At 45.5% G+C, this 22,556-nt stretch overlaps 1 protein-coding gene across 1 annotated transcript in view; it reads left to right on the top strand.

Moving 5' to 3' along the window:
• Nucleotides 1-22,556, top strand: part of arhgap23a (Rho GTPase activating protein 23a) — a 182,486-nt gene that overhangs the window by 146,710 nt on the left and 13,220 nt on the right. Inside the window, exons 8-16 of the mRNA XM_056287413.1 lie at nucleotides 3,995-4,150; nucleotides 4,899-5,010; nucleotides 5,666-5,705; nucleotides 5,827-5,964; nucleotides 6,270-6,578; nucleotides 6,693-6,754; nucleotides 6,843-6,961; nucleotides 7,083-7,201; nucleotides 7,322-7,474. Of these exons, the coding sequence (XP_056143388.1) occupies nucleotides 3,995-4,150; nucleotides 4,899-5,010; nucleotides 5,666-5,705; nucleotides 5,827-5,964; nucleotides 6,270-6,578; nucleotides 6,693-6,754; nucleotides 6,843-6,961; nucleotides 7,083-7,201; nucleotides 7,322-7,474 (1,208 nt within the window). The remainder of the gene's footprint in view (nucleotides 1-3,994; nucleotides 4,151-4,898; nucleotides 5,011-5,665; nucleotides 5,706-5,826; nucleotides 5,965-6,269; nucleotides 6,579-6,692; nucleotides 6,755-6,842; nucleotides 6,962-7,082; nucleotides 7,202-7,321; nucleotides 7,475-22,556) is intronic.

The following is a 22,556-nucleotide window of genomic DNA, read 5'->3' as shown; positions in this document are numbered from 1 at the left end:
CCGAAACTCTGCAATTGAAATGACACGCTCGGGCATGTTTAATGACCAAAGACTGAAACCAAGCCAGTTTCTCCCCCTGACAGGGACTAGCTCTTCTTTTTTCTTTCTTTATCTTTCTGATAGAGATGTTGATATGGTTTAGACCTGTTTTGAAACATGATGAAATAGGCTGTTGTTTGGTTTTCTGCAAAGCCCAGATGTCTGAGACGAGCTGGGTCAGATGGTGGATATGTTCTGCTGTCCTCTTTAAATGCCAGTATTCAAAGACTCTCTCTATGAAAACCTTCCATGTTTAATTAGATATTTTAATCTTCTCCCATTTGATCACTTCTGTGACATGGTAAAAATGGGCAGGGGCATACAGGCAGCAGCAGATCCAACATTTTCTTTCCACTCAACAAGTCTCTGAGACATTCAGCATGAGTCCAGGCTGGGAGATGCCAGTGGTCCTGGTGTCCTTCCTTGTAGGAAACAGTAGGGGCCACACACTCAGACGTGTCTCTGTCAGCCTCAGGCATGGCACTCTGCTCCTCGCCCTAAATGCTGCTATTGTGCTCCACTTTAAGATGGAGGCTGGGATGTCCATGACACTCCTTACTAACTGGACCCTCATACAACAGACACAACATGCAACAGTGGAGACTGGAGCCAAGCCCACTGCATGCTCTCACAGACATTTGTCTTTCTTTCAAGACTTCTTATGTCATCTTTAATTCTTTCTCCACATTCCTCTTCTCCCCTCTTTTTCTCTCTCTTCTCTCTCTCAAAATCCCCAACTGTCCACTTTTCTCTTTCCTGTCTTACTCTCTCTCCCCATCATCTCTCTGTCTGTGTGTCTCCAGTGAGGTCATCATGTCTGATAGGGGGGGGGGGGTGTGATTATGTGCCATAGTGTACAGCTCTCCACTGCAGGCCTGTCTCCGTCTTGTGGCTGTGAGCTCACTCCCCGGGCTCCTCTGGTTTCTCTGTTAATGATGGCCTTTGTTAAACCCACAGCGTGGCTATTTCTGGTCCCTGCTGTAAACAGGCAGATTCCATATCCCAGATTGGGAATGTTTCCGCCTCTGGCCCTCTCCCATTCCTCCACCGTGCCCAGTGCAGCCAGCACAGACTGCAGCTGACTGCCGTGTTGATGGTGGAAAGTTGAAGGGAGGGAAAGATAGGCACAAGGAGATAAAGTGAGAGAGAACAGCAGAAGGTGGGAAGCTTATAAGAGGAAGGAAAGAGGAATATAAAGGATGTTTAATGATTTTGGGAAAAGATGTGTGGCAAAGAGGTAAATGTAACAGCAGTGGAAAAAGGAGAAGGAAATATGTGACTGACTAAATTCAAATGAAAACCATAATAGAAAATTGCTTGCACACTGATAACAAACCAAAGGAACGTCCACACTGAGGTTTAAGGATACAAGTATTTTATGGACCATTAAATACTTGAGAAAATTTTTGCGTCCTTAAACCTCAGTGTGGACGTTCCTTTGGTTTGTTATCAGTGTGCAAGCATTTTTTTTTATATCTCATCTTACATGCCTTCAGCTCACGCACATGTTTAAGGACATGATTGTTTCACAAGCACAAACTAGTCTCGTATTTTTATTTTTTACAAAAACTATAATGGCATAGAAAAGGATAAAGGGAAATTTCAAAAATGACAGTGGTCATTAAGGGCTGACTACAGAAGTAAGTTAAGTTAAGTAGGTTGCCTGCAGTTTAACGGAGTTTTCAGTGACACAGTGCTGCCCTCTGTTGTTTAGCTGAGAAGACTGGCTGGGCTTCACAGCATCTTGCTTTTCCCATGTCTATGCAAATTTTAGGCTGTGCTCTAAATTTCTTTTCTTGTAATGTTTTTATATATACTACATGGCCAAAAGTATGGGGACACCCCTTCTAATTAATGGTTTTGGCTATTTCAGCCACATCCATTGCCAACAGGTGCATAAAGTCAAGCCTGCAGCCATGCATTCTCAATAGACAAACATTTGGAAGAAGAATGGGTCATACTGAAGCGCTCGCTGACTTTCAATATGGTATGGTCTAGGATGCCACCTTTCAAACAATTCAGTCCATTATATTTCTGCCCTGGTTAATTGTAAGTCTTTTTTTGTGAAGCGGTAATGTCTAGGAGCAACATCAGTTGCACAGCGAAGCGGCAGGACAAACAAAATAACGGAGCGGGAGCGCTGAGTGCTAAAAATGTTCTGTCCTCTGTTGTACACTCACTACCAAGTTCAAACCAAACTGCCTCTGGAAGCAACGTCAGCACAAGAACTGTTCGTCAGGAGCGTCATGAAATGGGTTTCCATGGCTAAGCAGCCACACACAAGCCTAAGATCACCATGCACAAAAACAGAAACACCTTCTCTGGAGTGATGAATCACACTTCACTATCTGGCAGTCTGACAGACCAATCTGGGTTTGGCAGATGCCAGGAGAATGTTACCTGCCTGAATGTATAGGGCCAACTGTAGAGTTTGCTGGAGGAGGAATAATGGTCTGGGGCTAACTTCCAGTGAAGGGAAATCTTAATGCTACAACATACTACAATGACATCTTAGAGAATTGAGTGCTTCCAACTTTGTGGCAACAGTTTGAGGAAGGCCCTTTCCTGATTCAGTATAACAATGTCCCTGTGCACAAAGTGAGGTCCATAAAGACATGATTTGCTGAGTTTGGTGTGGAAGACCTTGACTGGCCTGCACAGAGCCCTGGCCTCAACCCTGCCCAACACCTTTGGGATGAATTGGAATACCGCTGAGAGCCAGGTCTTCTCCCCACCATCAGTGGCCGACCTCACTAATGCTCTTGTGGCTGAATGGGAGCCAATCCCTGCAGCAATTTTCCAAAACCTAGTGGAAAACTTTTCCAGAAGAGTGGAGGCTGTTAGAGCAGCAAAGGGGGACCAACTCCATATTGATAGTTTTGGAATGAGATGTTCAACAAGCACATATGGGTGTGATGCTCGGATGTCCACAATCTTTTGGCCATGTAGTGTGTGTGTGTGTGTGTGTGTGTGTGCGTTTTTCTTTTCAAATAACACAATGTGTTATGCTGTGGTTTGAATTCAAATACAACCATGAGGTAGTGTATGCCTTAGTAGGCCATTAAATGTAGATCCATCCACATTAAGAAAGCTAACTGGCTGCTTCGGCATACATCCCCACCTTGCACCCGTTGCTGGATTTGAATTCAGACCACAACATTAACAGATTTTGTAGGGCTGTCAAATTTCTTAAAACTTAAAAATAATAGATAGGTAATATAATTATTTTCAGGAAAAGCAATACTTTGATCAGCATATTTTTACAATTCCTAGGGATATGTTATTTTTATGTAATTGTTTAAACTGATAAACATGCGTATTTGTATTTTTTATATTTGTGGATGATGCTTTTCATCTTTACATCAGCCTCATAGTTTTTCTGTTAACGTGCTCTCTGATTAAACCTTCTGCTAAAAAGACAGTCCGTCACATAGCTCATCCTGCTCTGTTTTGAGGAGTGCTTCATATGGTGACAGAAGTGCATGTGTTGCATTATCTAGAGAATATTTTTATGTGCCCATGTTAGCTTATCTTTTCATAGGTTTGTCAATTCCGTCTTCGTATATCTGTCATTTTGCAAGACAGTTACACAGCTGTCCTTATACCCCTTCCTCGGTATGTTTTCTAAATGACTGCAGATAACTGGGTTTGAGATGGGTCTACAATGTACTGAATCTTACTGGATGAGAATGATTAATTTGTAGATGAAACGAAAGAAATTAAAAGTGTGCATGTGAAGCATGTATTCTTCACACAGATTCTTTGTCTGCACAGACTGAGGCCGTTATCCAAGCATTCCTGTGCTCATCACTTTCCCACTAAACCTCATACCCTTTGTTGCTTTAACCCCTTCTGTCCTTTTTTCCCATGTTCCTCCTATCTACCCTTTTAACCACCTCTCCTCTCCTCTCCTTTATTATATTTTCCCTTTACCAACCATCCTCCCTTCTTACAGATGAACCAACCAGCCCCGGCGCTGATTTGCGTGCCCGCCATGTGCCCGCGTCTTCTGTGGTGTCCAGCGGCATGAGTTCAGCGCCAGCAATGGTCACCAGCCCTGCCTCCCCCACCTTCACCTTTCCTTTAACTAGGCTGTTCTCACATGACTGCAGTGAGTGACCCCCCCCCCCAACCCTTCTGTTTGCAGCTTCACCAGAAAAGGCATCTAATCTATGGTGTTGACCTGGGATTTAGATGCCCCCCACTTGTCCTTGAGTGACTGGGGGGGGGGGGGGCATGTTTAAGATTATCAACTCCTCAATCTCTATTCATCATGAGGTTACTGTTAACTGGTATTATAGTAAGAGGGTGAAGAGACTTAATGCAATTTTGCATGTTTGATTTTGTAAATTGCATGTTTGATGCAAAAAGATATTTATATGCCCAAATTTATATTGAGGGAGTTTATTATGGCGCAGTGCTGTTTTTTTTTCTTTTTTTTTATCAGTGCATGATGGTCAAGGGACGACCTAAACGTTTAAATTTAGTCAAGCCTGTCCTTAACTTGTCAATTTCTTGCTTGCCTGAGTTTATTGTAGCTATATAGACCCTAAATCCATAACCTTCTGTCCTTTACAAGACTATTTCCATGCTAGTAGTGAAGTGACCAGGGTAATATTTTTTTCTAACCTCTATGCTATTAGCCCATCTCTCCACCTCCCATCCTTACCACCTCACCCGCTCACCCCATCAACCATCCAGTCTCCACCCTCATCAGACCCTCTGTTAATGCAACACCATCCATTCTGGTGACTGGAGTTACAGCAACATTTTCTCTCCCTCTTCTTTTTCTTATTTCTCTCTCTTTCTTTCTATCCTTCTCTCACTTTCACCTGTTCATTTATCCTCTTGCTGAGCAGGCAGTATTAAATCCAGTCGTCGTTCCTCCTATCTTCTAGCCATCACCACGGAGCGCTCAAAGTCATGTGACGAAGGACTCAACACCTTCAGGGAGGAGGGCCGTGTTTTTTCGTGAGTACATGGGGTGACCATGGCTGGTAATGGGAATAAAATAACATCCTTACACTATGTATGTCTGTATAAATCTGTCTCAGTCATCTGGGTACCAAGATTTCACACAAAGAAAAAATACACTCAACTGGACTGTGTGAAAACAATTTGCTTCACATCCGATTGGCTTCTTCAGTTTTGACATCAAGTAGAAGAACCCTGGGCCTCATCCCTTGATGATTGAGGATGTACGCGAGGACACTTGTGCAGAAGGCTCTTCTGGTGGCATCCCAACATGTTGCCCCTCCTCATGGTGACACCCCTCCTGCTTGTCAACAGGTGTTGTAAGCCTCCAAGGTATTACAGGTAGTTACAGGTAGAGGATAGGGATGTCGAAGCTGCCCCCCCCACCAGGAGGAGTGGGGGCACGTTCGGACAGTGCCAAGAGTAAAGCACCAACTGCATAAGTGTCCTTGCTTATGTACTCACCCCTCAAGGGAGGTGGCTTCTCAGCAGAAATAAATGCTGTCATCATCATCTGAAATCAAAACTGAAGAAGCAAAATGTTCTCAAATGTATATTAGCAGTCCACTTGAGAGTGTTATTACTTTGTGAGAAATCATGCACAGGCAGAAATTTTTAAATTTTCCCACACCTGTTTTTATAATCTCCACAGGAGACTACCAAAGAGAGTCAAGAGTTTCTTCACAGATGGAGTGAGTTATCTTTCTTTGACCAGCAATATAAAGTAAAGATATTGCACACTCTCATCATGCCGAGCATCTAAAATTTAAGAAAAAAATTACAAAAGGGTTTTCATCTGTTTGTATGTTGCAGTCTCTGGACAACCTTGGGATGGCAGAGGAGAGGCGCTCTAAGCGGCATTCCACGTCTGAGCTAGGCAGCATTACGTACAGTGATGTACTGAAAGAGGGGTGGCTGCACTACAAACAGATTCTCACAGAGAAGGGCAAGGTGGGTGGAGTGGCTTAGAAAAATAATTTTAAAAGAACAGAAAAGATCTATATGACTGTGATGATGTTCATCTGTCACCCCTTACTCTCCTACTATTTGGTTTTCCTCCTTTCTCTCTCTCTCTCTCTCTCTCTCTCTCTCTCTCTCTCTCTCTCTCTCTCTCTCTCTCTTTCTCTTTCTACATATCTTTCCCTTTGTGTCTCTGTGTCTCTCTCTCTGTTTGTGTACCTTTCAATCTGACTTACTCTCTATCTCTATTTTGTTCTCGATTTCCATCCCTCCCACCTCCTTGGTGGGTGTCACAGAAGGTGGGCAGCAGCATGCGTCCATGGAAACGGGTTTTTTCTGTGCTACGTTCCCATTCACTGTTCCTCTACAAGGACAAGCGGGAAGCAGTCCTCCATGGGGCTACTCTTGGAAGCGGGGCTGAGGACGAGCAACTAATTAGCATCCGGGGATGTCTGGTAGATATAGCATACAGTGAGACCAAGCGTAAGCATGCACTGCGTTTAACCACCCAGGACTTCTGTGAGTACCTGCTGCAGGCAGAAGACAGGGAAGACATGTTGGACTGGATTAAGGTCATCAGGGAGAACAGCAAGACAGACAGTGAGGTCCGAGCTGCACACCTTTACCTCTAAATCTCTTTAAATCTTCTTTAAATCTCTTCTGTTATAAAGTTTTGCAATATTTTGATGTGAATATTTGCATTTGTTTGTTGACTTCAGGAACTTGGCTTCTCCAGACAGGCCCTGATTAGTAAGAAATTGAACGACTACAGAAAGCAGAGGTGAGACATGACCAAGTGACTTGTAATCACAGTCTTTTTGTTTCATGGTCAGCAGTTAGTAGATAATTTATATTTCTGTCACCTGCAGTCCGACAGGCAACAAGCCTGACTCCTCCCCCAAGGTCCCTCGAATGAAGCCACCCTTCCTACTGGCCAAGATGGAGAATGCTGCAGGGGTGCCACGCTCTCCCAAGCCTGAAGGCAAAGGTCAGAGATGCAGACCTGTCAAGGCTACCAATTACTTCCACTGTATCCTGAAGAAGAGTGAGGCATGTTGATCAAGGTTCTGCCACTTGTCTTGACTCTAAACCTGTCTGTTTTTCCACAGATGAGAGCAGTCCCCCAAAGTCTCCATGGGGAATCAACATCATTAAGAAGTCTAAAAAGGCAGGGCCAAAGGCATTTGGTGTGAGATTGGAAGAATGTCAGCTGGGTTCCAACAACAAGGTTGACCCCCGCTTTCCTTTATTTTTCTGATTATAATGATAATGAAAAATATGCACAAACCACAGTTGAGCAGTGCATGTGTGAATATGCTGTCTGACTCTTGGTTGTCTTTCCCCCTAGTTCATCCCTATGATTGTGGAGATTTGCTGTGGCCTGGTGGAAGAGATGGGTTTGGAGTACACAGGCATTTACAGGGTCCCAGGGAACAATGCTATGGTATCCACCCTTCAAGACCAGCTCAACAAGGGTGTTGATATAAACCCAACAGAGGAGGTTAGGAAAAAAAAAACTTTGTTAGCAAAGCCACACACACACACACACACACACACACACACACACACACACACACACACACACACACCATCATCGGCAGTTACTCGGGGTCAAGTGTGACAGTCCTTCAACTCGCCAGCATGTGACAGCTTTTTACATGGAGTGGCTGATGCACCTGCAGCCACCACATGGTCCTTGGCAGGGGGTGGCCAGAGTCCAATGGCATGGAGAACCAAGGCAATTGGGGACCACCCTCTGTTGCAGCCTTCAGCCACCTTTACTGGCATTGTGAACGGGAGATATCTCCCACCAGTTCTGCCATTGAGGTCTTTGTTGGATCACACTTCGTCTGGAACCTCCCCCTTGACCTGTCCACCTTGGGTGACCCTACCAGGAGCCATGCTCCAGATAGCATAGCTCTTGGGATCATTAGTGCACGCAAGCTTCTCCACCATGGCAAGGTGAAAATCCAGAAGAAACACACACACACACACATACATATGCGTGCATGTGGGGACAGGACATATGCACAACTTTTCACACAGCAGGGCACAGCAGCTGAGTTTTACTAATAATAATAAATATAAATAAATAAAATAAATACCAATAATAACAATAATCATAACACATTTTATTTGTATTGTGATTTTCAAGGTACACAGGCACTTTATATGAGATTAAAAAAAACATAAAAGCAATAGACCAAAAATATTTAACACACAACATTAACCATATAATATTAAAAGCAAATCTGAAAAGGGGAGGGTTGATTAATGATTTGAACGTGGACAGATCAGTAGTCTCTGATGTATTTGGAGAAGGTGCTCGGGGTGGGGGGGCAGCTATCCATTTTGACTCGGCGTTGCTTTTGTGGGAGTATGATACAAATATGTGTGATGCAAATACGGGCATTCACGACTGCTCCATTTCAGTAGTTGTCGACTGCTCCCAAAAACTAGTCGAGTGATTGTGGGAAATACATAATATTTCACCCAATAACAGCGATCAATTCTCGTCAAAAAGGTCACAAATACAACCAGTACAGGGTTAATGTATGTAGGCGGGACCAACCTGGGGTAGATGACGTAGGCGAGTCCTCGATTGGCTCTAAGGGTGTTTGACAAATGAGCTGCAATCTGATTGGACTAAACTCCCAGACAGTTTGTCTGGGCTGGGCTGTGTTTGACTGCGGCAACAACGCGACTTCTTTCTTACAGGTGTTTCGCTTTAACCAGTGAGCGTGCTAAAACAACATTATGCAACTTCTTTTTTTTTTTACTTTAAAATAACTGCTTCAGAATCATTTTGATGGCCCATTGACTCATAATAGGGAGAAGGGTGCCTCTTTCATTCTCACTCCACGCCCCGAACACCTGTTCTTGCACTATGTAACTTGGGCGGCGCGGGTACGATCTAACGAGAGCGATATTTTTTTTTCCTAGGAAGGTGAAGTCAGTGTACCATCAAAATTATTCTGAAACTGTTATTTTAAGGTAAACAAGTTGCATTGTGTTGCTATAACTGGTGAATTTCAGCCGAATGTGTCCGTGGTGGTCTTGGTGACGGCAGCTGTTGAAGAGCCTTAAATTGAATGTTCAATACATTCGGAGACGAGAGGAATGCCCTCACGACTCTCAGTAAGGACAATAACATCATAATCCTTCCGGCACTGTTGCATTAAACCAGACAGACTACCATGAGATCGTTATGGTGTTACTTAGCGACATAAATACTTAAAAGCCCCTGAAATGAGATCAAGCCAGTGGTTACAAGAAAAAGGTGAAGCTGTTCCAACAGCTATTGACAGAATTTTGTACCACAGATTATACTTAGGGGAAGCGACAACTAGTCTGTATGGGTTACCTAAAATACATAAACAGGATGTGCCATTATTGCCTATTATTAGTATGATTTAACTCAGTGACCTATAACATCTCACGTCTATTCTTAACCCGTTGAACATCACATTCAGAACACTATGGATTTTGTGGATAAGGTTAGGGACATCTTTATGGAGAGGGATGAAAAATGGTCTCTTATGATGTTAAGACTGTCGTCACGTGCATTCCTGTTGATGAAGTCTGTATGAAATTACAAAAAGACCCCACCCTTCGCAATCGGACCACCATTAACACTGACCAAGTGTTTCTGCTCCTGAAGCAGTGCCTTCAGTCCACGTACTATAGGCAGAGGCATGGGTATGTTATGGGTTCCCAACTCTCACCTGTAGTGGCCAACTTGTATGTGGAGGAAGTGGAAAGGAGGGCTCTGATGTCCTATCCAGGGACACCACCTAGCCATTGTCTTTATGCATGCTCAATAATCCAGGTAGGAAAATCACAGAGTTGAATCAGTTCATCTCTGGACACAACGTTTATTGACAGATACGTTTCATCCCTCATCTAAGTGACCTCTTCAGTCTCAACTGACTGCAGGTGTCCCCACATAATGTCCGAAAACAGCGATCGGTTTCATATGCAAATTGCCGTGACTTTTCAATGGCCATGTGTACTATTCCCAGAGGATTGGGGAATGTTTGCAATCACAGCATTGTGTAAGACGGTGACAAATGTACCCTTAGCCCCACCTCGGTTCAGGGATGGTCGTTCCCTCCTCTTTGACTCCCCGTTCAAACTAGCGTTCCTCCCTATCAAGGGTGTGCACATTCTCATCCCAGAAAGAGTTGCCACTAGGGGCTGTCAAAATTGGCCAGAAATGACGTTCGATTATCCCTTCTAAAAAACACATAGGTTCGAACCCATTCGAATATATATTTGGGCATTATGTCCATAAGAGGGCAAACCAATACAACGAGAGACAACCTGTATGGGTATATTCATTTATTTATTTCAACGTAAACATGTCTTAAAAAGAGCTACATATGTACATACCTACACGTTACAAAATAAACAAATATAATAATGTCCTATAAACCGTAAAACTTCATTTAAAGACAATAGACATCTCTTTCTTTCTCTTTCTTTCTGTTTCTCGTTCTTTCTCTGTCTCTGTCTCCGCCTCTCTCTCTCTCTCTCTTCGCCGTGGTTGGTGCTAGAGTGAGAATGAGAACGCGCTGTCTCGGAGCGAGATGAATGATATGTAATAGATGTGTTATTCGATAGCCTAATTTTATACAGTACAGATTCGGTAATATTCATACTGGTTTAAATAAACAATTTCATAGAATTTTTCCATTGTTGCCGAGCAAGAATTTTGTGCGAAAGGAATTAAAGGTTACTAATGGTGGAATGAATGGTAAGCTAACCTTACATATAGCCTGCATACGACTTTATCGCGGGGTTCCACAAATTGTCTGTTTTCTGACCTAAATCCGAATTTCAAAGAAGGTTGAATCAGTTCATCTGGATCCAACGTTTATTGACAGATACGTTTCATCCCTCAACTAGTGATCGCTTCAGTATAAACTGGCTGCAGGTATCCCCACCCTTATTAACAATACAGTACAATACAGTTGCACAACGACGGAAACCAATGACCAGTTTCACAGGCAAATATGGGTGTGAACATTGTAACCGAGCTATTTTCTCGCCTGGTGCGGGATTCGACACGAGGTTTACTGCACCACAAGGCGACATCACTAACCGCTCGACTAATCGGCCAGTGGGTCTTTACAGTCGTCACCCTCTCCCGGAGGCGCGCCCTCGCGCTTTTTTATTCCCGCGTTCCGAAGAGACTTCCGAGGATCTGCACGCTTCCGGATCCCACTGCTGCCACCAATGTAACCGAGCTATTTTCTCGCCCGGTGCGGGATTCGACACGGGGTGTACTGCACCACAAAGCGACAACACTAACCGCTCGACTAAAGCGTCAGACCCTCTAGTAGATCGGCCAGTGGGTCTTATTAGTAGTTTACACTATTAACCAGAGTTTCAAAGGCCACGTGTGCTATTCACAGAGGATTAGGGAATAATTGCAATCACAGCATTGTAAGATGGTGACATATGTACTGTTAGCCCCCCCTCCTCGGTTCAGGGGTGGTCGTTCCCTCTTAACATAGATGGCCTCTTTGACTCCCCGTTCAAACCAGCGTTCCTCCCTATCAAGGATGTGCACGTCTTCATCCCTGAAAGAGTGGCCATTGGCCTGTAGATGGTGTAGAGTAGACTGTGGAGTCCTGGCCTGACATGTTAGCTCTCCGTTGTTCTGCCATCCTCTTGGCCAGCGTCTGTTTAGTTTTCTCAACGTCCAAGTCAGGGCAATCCTCCTGGCACTTAACAGCATACACTATATTGCTCTGATTGTGCCGGGGGACCCGATTCTTGGGGTGGACCTTTCATGTATTCGTTAGTTGTTTGACACTTGTCAGTACCCGTAGTGAGGACGTCATGAGAAGACGCATTGTATGCCGGGAGTTCTTCTGATAAAGATAGTAAAGAGTTGAATACGTCTGTGTCACGAGTATGATTTAATTCGTTGTCTATCAGTCTAATTGAATGTATTAAGACAGACAGACACAACACTGGCGACGAGGATGGCCACCGTGCTCGTTTAGTCAGATAGATATTCAAGTTTAGGTAGGTATTGTGGAGGAATCAGTTAATACCACAAGGGACTTTTATTTTGAAAGCTTTCGGAATAGAGGGCAGAGAGGTCTTCCGAGTTGTACTGAATAAAGATGTTCGCATTACTCCCGATAAGAGACTGTTGGAATCATTTACGCATAACACGACATGGGGTCAGATTCGGGATTGCAGTAAGGAGTGAACTTTGTGACAGCTAGGGAGAGCTTTAATTTAGTTAGTCATAGGTAATATCTGCGAACGGCGAGATATCCAAAGACAACAACCGTGCAGCAGCACAGCCTCCCCAGCTAGCAGATAACCCTGCTAACGCACCTTCTAGCACAACATTCACAATTCAGCCTCCAGAAGCGTTCGACTTTTCAAAACCCCAAGACTGGGAAAGATGGATAAGGAGGTTTGAAAGATTTAGACTGGCCTAGACTGGCCAGCAACCGGCATCTTAGTTCACAAGCTAATCAAGTGAACACATTAGTCTACTGCATGGAAGATGACGCAGACTCATACTGCGGGGCCAAGTTTTAATCGATGCAGAGAGACAACAGTACAGTGCGGTAAGAGACACTTTCGAGAAATACTTAATGCCCAGGAAAAACGTAATATTATGAGAGGGCAAGATTCAACCAAAGGGTGCAGCTAGCTAATGAGACTGTAGACTCTTTTATTACTGCATTGTATGCCCTAGCAGAAAACTGCAGTTACAGCACACTTCACGATGAGTTAATCAGAGACCATCTTGTAGTAGGACTGAGAGATGCCAGTCTTGGTGAGAGAATGCAGTTGGACAGAGATTTTACGCTAGAGAAAGCAGTCAACATGGCAAGGCAGTCGGAAGTGATAAAGAGACAGCAAACGAACCTCAGAGGGGAAACTAAAACCGAAATTCCTGCAGTGACAACAAAGAATAGAAGACAAAAGCCGCCCACACCAAAAACACGGTCAAAAGGAAAAGTACCATCTGATCGCCAGGCATGTTACAGATGTGGAAAATCCCCAGGCCATGGAAAATGGCAGTGCCCAGCCAGAGAAGTGACATGCCATACATGTGGAAAGAAAGGGCACTACAGTAAAGTGTGCACATCTGGCAAAGCAGTACATGCTGTAGAAACTAGTGAGAACTGTGACACATGCTTGTTCTTAGACGGAGATGCAGACGTAGACGCAGGCACATACCTATGGTATGCAGATCTGACTATCAGAAACCATAAAGTCAGGTTTAAAATAGATACGGGAGCTGACGTCTCTGTCATTCCAGCTCCGACATACTACACGATAGCAGAGACAGACACCCATTTGACTAAAACAGACAGACCACTAGTCGGCCCAGGAGGTAAGTCACTTCCTGTTTTAGGCAGGTACACTGAGTCACTAGGCAAAGGTGAGCTAGTGATCCAGGAGGATGTGTATGTCATAAAAGACTTACAAATGGCCTTGTTAAGCAGACCAGCTAGCTTGAAGCTTAACCTCTTGTCCAGGTAAGACAGTGTAGACAAAGCTGAGATGGAAGAGTCATATTCAAAACTGTGCCAGGGCTTAGGAATGATGCAGCAGTGACCAGTTTCTGGGCAATAGGCCTATTTTCAGTGTACCTCTTTGGCCAATTGGGTGTTAAGTGGCCAGGGTGTGGCCTGCACTCATGGCAGAAAATTAGCAACCAGTGTTCTTTAAATCACTGCTTCTACTTGGAAGCATCAGCTTCCAAGCGTCAGGTAAACAAGCCTAGGTTGAACGAAGGCTAGCGTGAACAAAGGCAAGCGTGACTTTTTGAAGTCAAGACTTCGTCAAGCACGGACTGCTCTTTTTAGATCCGTTCAGTCTTCTGTACTTTGTGTATAGACTATGTGTTTCCTTCGCATTCCTTTCCTTTCCTTTTCCCGGGGCTGGCATAGATGTTGGGTCACTCCTAGGTGCTGTGACCTTACCAATCTCATCTATCCCACTCTCTCCACTCACGTTGAGCAAGTGGTAACGGGAGGGCTCTGGAATTGCCAGTCTGCGGTGCTGAAAGCTGAGTTTATCTCAGGCTACGCATCCTTGCTCTCCCTCAACTTTCTTGCTCTAACTGAGACCTGGATCATGCCAGAAAACACTACCACACCCGCAGCTCTGTCTGATGTGTACTCTTTTTCTCACACTCCCAGAGCTGAGAGGCGGGGTGGTGGTACTGGCCTGCTAATCTCCCTGAAATGGAAATACTCTCTTGTTTCCATTACACAATTTTGTGTACCGCCCACCAGGCCACCTTGGTGAGTTTCTGGAGGAGCTTGACACACTTGTCTCGCACTTCCCTGTTGATGACTCTGCACTTATCTTTCTCGGTGATTTCAACATCCACACTAACAAGCTAGATCCTCTTCTCTCTTTCCTCTCCTCCTTTGACCTTCACCTCTAACCCTCTCCTCCTACCCACAAGGCCGGCAACCAGCTGGACCTTATCTTTACTAGACATTGTCCTATTTCCAGTCTCTCTGTTACTCCCCTCCAGCTCTCTGACCACTATTTCATGTCCTACTCTCTCTCCTTCTCTTCCCCCCCCCCTCTGCCCCTTCCCCTACCCACATGGTTTCCACCTGTAGACACCTCCGCTCTCTCTCCGCCACTGATCTTTCTTCCCCTGTACCTCTATCCTCCCTACACCTGAATATTTCCCTCTCCTACCCCCTGTCACTGCTACTGATGTTCTTCTCTCTACCCTCTCTGCTTCTGTGGACAATCTCCTCCCCTCCCCTCCAGGCCTGCATGCCCAACTCCACCTGCCCCTTGATTGTCCGACTCAGTACGTACTGACAGATGGAGTCTGAGAATGGTAGAGCGCAATTGGAGAAAAGGCAAACTCCCAGAGGACCTTCTCAACTTCCAGTCTCTTCTTTCCACTTTCTCCTCCTCCCTTTCTGCTGCTAAGGCTGCCTTCTGTCACTCTAAAATCCTATCCTCTGCCTCTAATCCTAAGAAACTCTTTGAAACCTTCTCTACACTTCTTCAACCCCCACCTCCTCCTCCTACTTCCTCCCTTCTCCCTGATGACTTTGCTAACTTCTTTGACAACAAGGTAAACGACATCAGATCCTCCTTTTCTCACCATCTGGTTAGTGCTGCTTGCACTGTTGTTCCTCCCTCTGCATCCTCCCTCACCTCTCCTCGTCCCACCCTATCCCACCTCGCTCCCCTCTCCCCCGGCAAGGTTCTAAACCTCATCACATCCAGTTGCCCCACCACATGCTCCCTTGACCCGGTCCCCTCTCCTCTTCTTCAGTCTATAGCACCTGAACTCCTTCCCTATCTAACCCACCTCATCAACACCTCCCTCCAGGCAGGATGCTTTCCATCTGCCTTCAAGACTACTAGAGTCACCCCCCTTCTCAAGAAACCATGACTTAACCTCTCTGACGTCAAAAACTACAGACCAGTTTCCCTTCTACCCTTTCTATCCAAAACTTTCAAACGTGCTGTCTTTAACCAACTTTCTCTGTACCTCCACCAGAACAACCTCCTGGACCCCAACCAGTCTGGGTTCAGGGTGGGTCAATCAACAGAGACGGCCCTCCTTGCAGTGACAGAATCGCTGCACTCTGCAAGAGCAAACTCGCTGTCCTCTGTCCTGATACTCCTGGACCTGTCAACTGCGTTCGACACAGTGAACCACCAGATCCTCCTGTCTACCTTCGAGGGGCTGGGTGTCACAGGCTCTGTGCTCTCAATGTTTGCAACCTACCTGACGGGTCACTCCTACCAGGTGACATGGAGGGGATCTGTGTCGGAGCCTCGCAGACTGACTACATATGTTCCACAGGGTTCGGTTCTGGGTCCTCTCCTTTTCTCCCTTTACACGACATCCCTGGGTTCTGTCTTTCACTCGCATGACTTCTCTTACCATTGTTATGCCGATGACACCCGGCTAATCTTGTCCTTTCCTCCCTCTGCCACACAAGTAGAGACACGCATTGCTGCGTGCTTGACTGACATCTCGGAGTGGATGGCGACACACCACCTGAAGCTCAATCAGGACAAGACAGAGCTGATGTTCCTCCCGGGGAAATGTTGCCTGCACCGAGACCTGGCTATCACCATTAACAACACCATGGTGATGCCAACTCGGACTGTGAGGAATCTGGGTGTGATCCTGGATGACCAACTGTCGTTTGCTGCAAACGTTGCATCAGTTGCTCGCTCCTACAGATTTCTCCTCTATAACATCAAGAGGATTCGCCCATTCCTCACCGACGAGATGGCACAGGTGCTCATCCAGGCTCTGGTCATCTCCCGGCTGGACTACAGCAACTCCCTCCTTGCTGGCGCCCCGGCGTCGGTCATCAGGCCTCTGGAGCTTGTTCAGAAAGCTGCAGCTCATCTGGTGTTCAACCACCCTAAGTTCTCCCACACAACTCCCCTTCTCATGTCCCTACACTGGCTCCCAGTAGCTGCTCGCATCCAGTTTAAGACTCTGGTGCTAGCCTACAGGGCAGTGAAAGGAACAGCTCCTTCCTATCTCCAGGCCATGATCAAGCCCTACACCCCCACCCGACCACTTCGCTCTGCTGCCTCGGGGCACCTGGTTGCCCCGTCGCTCAGAGGCCCTTGCTGCCAATCGACCCGGTGACGGCTCTTTTCTGTCCTGGCCCCTCAGTGGTGGAATGAAATCCCCACTGATGTCAGGACAGCGGAGTCGCTGCCCAACTTGTGGTGCAGGTTGAAATCTCACCTCTTTAAGAACTACTACCCTGTTACTTGTTCTTAGCACTTATTTTATTCACTCATTTTAAAAAAAAGTCTTTCTTGCACTTTTACTTTAGCACTGGTTTTGCTCTTAGATGCTTGTTTAGATGCACTTATGACCTCTGATGACTAGTAGTTCTCCTGACTTCCTACATTAAATGCACTTATTGTAAGTCGCTTTGGATAAAAGCGTCAGCTAAATGACTGTAATGTAATGTAATCTCATTTAGTCTGAGCAGATGGCCTGACTACAGCCACCTCCCAGGTCCAGTGAAAGCCTACTGGCCAGAAAGAGCTATCCTTACTGTGCACGATGGATTGTTGCTAAAAGGGTCCAGACTAGTCATTCCCACAGCGATGCGCAACTTTGTCCTAGAGGCTCTACACAAAGGACACCAGGGGATGACAAGGTACAGAGAGCAGGCCAGAGAAACAGTATGGTGGCCCGGCCTATGCAGCCAACTGAACGAGCTGGTGAGGAACTGCACAACATGCATAAAGGAATGGGCCAATCCAGTGGAGCCATTACTGCCCAGTGAGCTTCTGGAGAGAACATGGCAAAAAGTGGGTGCGGATGTGTTCACCCTCAACAACAGCAGCTGTCTTCAAGTTGTGGATTATTATTCAAGATTTGTGGAAATTGCAAAATTAACCCCAACACGCTCAGAGGATGTGATTGTACATCTCAAATCCATCTTCTCCAGACACGGCATCCCTGAACTGTTCTACAGTGACAATGGACCTCAATTATCTGGTCGACAGTTCAAAGACTTTGCAGCATCCTACGAGTTCAAACATGTCACGAGTAGCCCCAAGTTTGCCCAAAGCAATGGAGAGGCAGAACGCCACGTTCAGACGGTGAAATGGCTGCTAAAGAAAGACAGAGCCCCATACCTTGCTCTGTTGGCCTATAGAGCTACTCCAATGGCAAACGGCTACAGCCCCACACAATTACTGATGGGACGGAGAATTCGCACACCTGTGCCCCAGCATCCTTCTCTACACGTCCCAACTCTTCCTAATGGGGCCGTCGTGGCAGCCAGAGAAAGCAAGAGGAGGTCAAAGGTCACTCAGGCATTCAACAAAAGACACAGAGTGAGGGACTTAAGTCAGCTCACACCTGGATAGCCAGCTGGGTCTGCCCTGGCTACCCCAGACCACCCTGAGTCTCCAATACAGACTCCAAAGACAGTCATGTCCGTCCCTACCAGGACTATGTTTGGCAGAGTGATAGTAAAGCCTCACAGACTGGATTTGTGAGCACAAAGAGAAGTGAGAAAGTTCTATCCTGTAATGCTCCAGATGTTATGTGAAAAAAAAAGCTAAGTTCAACATGGCTTGCCAAGTATGTTTAATGTGAGATGTGCAGAGAAATTTATCGATTGACATTATTATTGGTTGTCATATATACTTTTGGTACAGTCTGCACTGTTTTCTTAGGGAGATGTGGAGGAATCAGGTAATATGGCAAGGGACTTTTATTTTGAAAGCTCCCAGAATAGAGGGCAGCGAGGTTTTCCGAGTTGTATTGAATAAAGACGTTCGCATAACTCTCGATAAGAGAATGTAGGAATCATTTACGCATAACACGACAGTAGGATGGAGAAAATCGGCATTTAGCATTTTGCCTGCTTCGCCAAGCCAGCCACGTGGGGTCCAAGATGGACGAGGTGGCTAGCGTCTTTCGAGGTACAAGTATATGCCGACGGCAAGGAACTCATTATTGAGGACGACTCTACAGATGCTACGAGACAGCGGAGAAGAGCTCTACAGTTACTCTTAGCCGGACCAGATGTACAAGACATCTTCTCGACTTTACCGAACACATGTCAGCCAGCGGACTATGCGGCGGTAGTTCGCAGCTTTAAATCTCTACTTCGTACCCCAAATCAACGCAGCATATGCCAGACAGGCGTTTCACGAGCTGTCCCAAAAGCCAGGTGAGACTGTACAACAATTTTTCACTCCTTTGCGGCAGGCAGCCAGAGACTGTTTTTTTGTTGTCGTTTTTTTTGGGGGGGGGGTCTGATAATCAGATAAGAGACACTATTCTGTGTAGATGTACATCAACATATGTGCGGAGGAAACTGCTAAAAGGGCCAGGCCTAACGCTCACCCGCACGTCACAAATAGTCTCACCGTGTGGAAATGTCGAGGAGCAGATGTCAGCCATGTCATGCACGGAGAAGGCGGAGACAGACTGTTTGTCGCGTTACACAAAAATGAAGGGAAATGGGTGAAAAGCGCGGCAAGGAAACCAAAAGGGAAATTGAGATAATGACGAAAGGAAATGTTACAGATTTGGACACACAGACCACATGGGCAAGGATCCGAATGCCCAGCGCGAGGACAAACGCGTCATAAGTGCGGTGGGAAGGATCGTTTTTCAAAAATGTGCCGCACAGAAGGCAAGCCTATAAAGAAACACAGTATGAGGGAAAAAACGACTTTGCTTTGGTCATTAATGGGAATGACATGACTGGGAGACTTACCTTTTGTGTGTGTGGGGGGGGGGTCAGTAATGTTATTGATGAAAACACGTGAGAATGGTTCAAGCTAGAACGCATTAAGTGTCATGCATATATCCCTAAGACAGCGAGAAAGTTCTTTTCTTATGCGTCTAGCCAACCTCTGTCAGTTAAAGGTGCCTTTACATTTAAGATTACAATGGGTAGCAAAACTGAGCAGACAGAGTTGAGCCACTGTATTGTACTGTATTGTTTATAAGGGGTGGGGACACCTGCGGTCAGTTTTGACTGAAGGTGTCACTTAGATGAGTGATGAAACGTATCTGTCAATAAACGTTGTGTCCAATTCAATTTATTTCAATTTTATTTGTATAGCCCAGTGTCACAAATTACAAATTTGCCTCAGTGGGCTTAACAGCAACACAACATCCTGACCTTAGACCCTCTCATCGGATAAGGAACAACTCCCTAAACCCCCCCCCCCAAAAAAAACAACCCTTTAACGGAGGAAAAAAATAGGAAGAAACCTCAAAGAGAGCAACAGAGGAGGGATCTCTCTCCCAAGACGGACAGCGTGCAAGAGGTGGTGTGTGTGTGTGTGTGTGTGTGTGTCCATATGAACTGATTCAACCTTTGATCTTCTTACCTTATTAAGCATCAAGACAAAAAATCCAAAGTGTTTCCAAGCGGTTTTTTTAGATGGTTCGGAGTGACAATCACTCTGCAGCCGAGTTGGGTTGTCAAGGCTGCGCCATCTTTATCACACGGTTGTTGAAGTATTTGCTCGTTTCAGCTTTACCTAAATTTCATTTTCAACCAATGACGTTGTGTGACCCCTGTCTGTTATGCAGTGTATTCAGTGCAGCGGCCAAGACCCTCGCGACAATTCGCGAGGCAGACGGCTGCAGTAGTGCTGCTTTTTCACAAATGAATATTCATTTTTACTCTCAAACGTCTGTTTTACAATTCAGTTATATATTCGAATTTGGAATATTCATTGACAGTCCTGTGAAGTCCTGGCCTGACGTGTTAGCTCTTCTGTGTTGTGCCGTCCTCTTAGCCGGCGTCTGTTTGGTTTCCCCGATGTTAAAGTCAGGTAATTTGCATATGAAACCGATGGTTGGTTTGGGTCGTTATGCCACTGTATTGTTTATAAGGGTGGGGACACCTGCAGTCAGTTGAGACTGAAGGTCACTTAGATGAGTGATGACACGTTTCTCTCAATAAACGTGTCCAGATGAACCGATTCACCTTTCTTTGAATGTTGAAAACAGTATATTGTAACGTGCATGGATAAGTAGACACGTTGGTCCTTGACTAACGGATCGGACCCTTTAGTCGACTGGTTAACGTTGTCGCTTGCGGTGTGGGAGACACGAGTTCGCGTCCCGGTTGTGGCGGTCCCGCGCTGCCCCCTTAATTCGCTATAATATATTTGTCTGGTCCTGTTTGTCCTACATTATGTAAACTGAACAGTGTCGTCAATGAGAAGCATTCGCATTTCTTGAAGTTACTTTTAATGTGGGAATAAAAATAGATTAGCAGAGCAGCTAGCGTCTAATGAGGATTTTGACATCATGACGTCACATGATAGATGATTGGCATTGATCTGCCCATCTTTAATATTCAAAGTATCAATGCTCCGATCCTGAGAGTTAGGTTTTTTGAATCAATCCTCATGTTAAAAAAAAAATGATTCTGTCTTTATGATGCTGTCTTTAACTATATATATATATATATATATATATATATATATATTCATATTCTGCTCCTCATTAGTTGTGCACTTTTATCAATACCATTGACGATTTCCGAGAAAAAAATATCACTAATGATATAGCAAAGGCTGTGCTGTCATTGCACCCTCAGTGAGCCTGAAACACAGCTACACTTCCTCACCAAATGTGAAAAATATAAACATCCTAGAGAAGTACATTTTAAACAATTCGAACTAATAACAAAAGGTTTTCTTAACCTATTACGCGAAGAACTACCAGGCCTACTAGGGGAAGACTCAAAGAGCTGTAAGTTAGCAGCAGTCTGTGTTGCTGCCTGCCATAAAGTGAGGTACAGTGAGTGTAAGTTAGCAGCAGTCTATGTTGCTGCCTGCCACAAAGTGAGGGACAGTGAGTGACAGTCACCTGACACACGTTGTTGCTGTTATATTTGATGACAGTATATTCGTTTTCTTTTGTACTATGTCTCTTTGCTGTGTTATGTTTCTTTGCTGTAGTATGTTTATTTTCAATCATGTTTTCCAATTAATGTTTAGCTTTTTCAATGTTTAAACCCTTGCTTTGGCAATATGTACAGCGTTACATAATGCCAATAAACCCACCTGCCACCCAGTGACTGCTGGGATAGGCTCCAGCATCCCCGCAACCCCTAGAGCAGGATAAGCGGTTTGGATAATGGATGGATATATCACTAGGACGGCACAGTGGCGCAATGGTTAGCACGGTCGCCTCACAGCAAGTAGGTCCTGGGTTTGAGCCCTGGGGTAATCCAACCTTGGGGGTCGTCCCGGGGCGTCCTTTGTGTGGAGTTTGCATGTTCTCCCTGTGTCTGCGTGGGTTTCCTCTGGGGGCTCCGGTTTCCTTCCACAGTCCAAAGACACGTAGGTCAGGTGAATCGGCCTTACATTACATTACATTACAGTCATTTAGCCGACGCTTTTATCCAAAGCGACTTACAATAAGTGCATTTAACGTAGGAAATCAGGAGAACTACTAGTCATCAGAGGTCATAAGTGCATCTATACAAGCATCTAAGAGCAAAACCAGTGCTAAAGTAAAAGTGCAAGAATGAGTTTTTTTTTAAATGAGTGAATTCAGTAAGCGCTAAGAACAAGTAACAGTGTAGTAGCTCTTGAAGAGGTGAGTTTTCAACCTGCGCTGAAAGATGGGCAGTGACTCCGCTGTCCTGACATCAGTGGGGAGTTCATTCCACCACTGTGGGGCCAGGACAGAAAAGAGCTGTGACCGGGTCGATCAGCAGCAAGGGCCTCTGAGCAACGGGGCAACCAGGCGTCCTGAGGCAGCAGAGTGAAGTGGTCAGGCGGGGGAGTAGGGTTTGACCATGGCCTGGAGATAGGAAGGAGCTGTTCCTTTCACTGCCCTGTAGGCTAGCACCAGAGTCTTAAACTGGATGCGAGCAGCTACTGAGAGCCAGTGTAGGGACATGAGAAGGGGAGTTGTGTGGGAGAACTTAGGGTGGTTGAACACCAGATGAGCTGCAGCTTTCTGAACAAGCTCCAGAGGTCTGATGGCCGACGCCGGGGCGCCAGCAAGGAGGGAGTTGCTGTAGTCCAGCCAGGAGATGACCAGAGCCTGGATGAGCACCTGTGCCATCTTGTCGGTG

This window comes from Lampris incognitus, chromosome 10, assembly GCF_029633865.1.
Source record: "Lampris incognitus isolate fLamInc1 chromosome 10, fLamInc1.hap2, whole genome shotgun sequence".
Lineage (NCBI taxonomy): Eukaryota > Metazoa > Chordata > Actinopteri > Lampriformes > Lampridae > Lampris > Lampris incognitus.
Note: the sequence above shows the minus strand (reverse complement) of the source record. Positions and strands in the feature narration are given on the sequence as shown.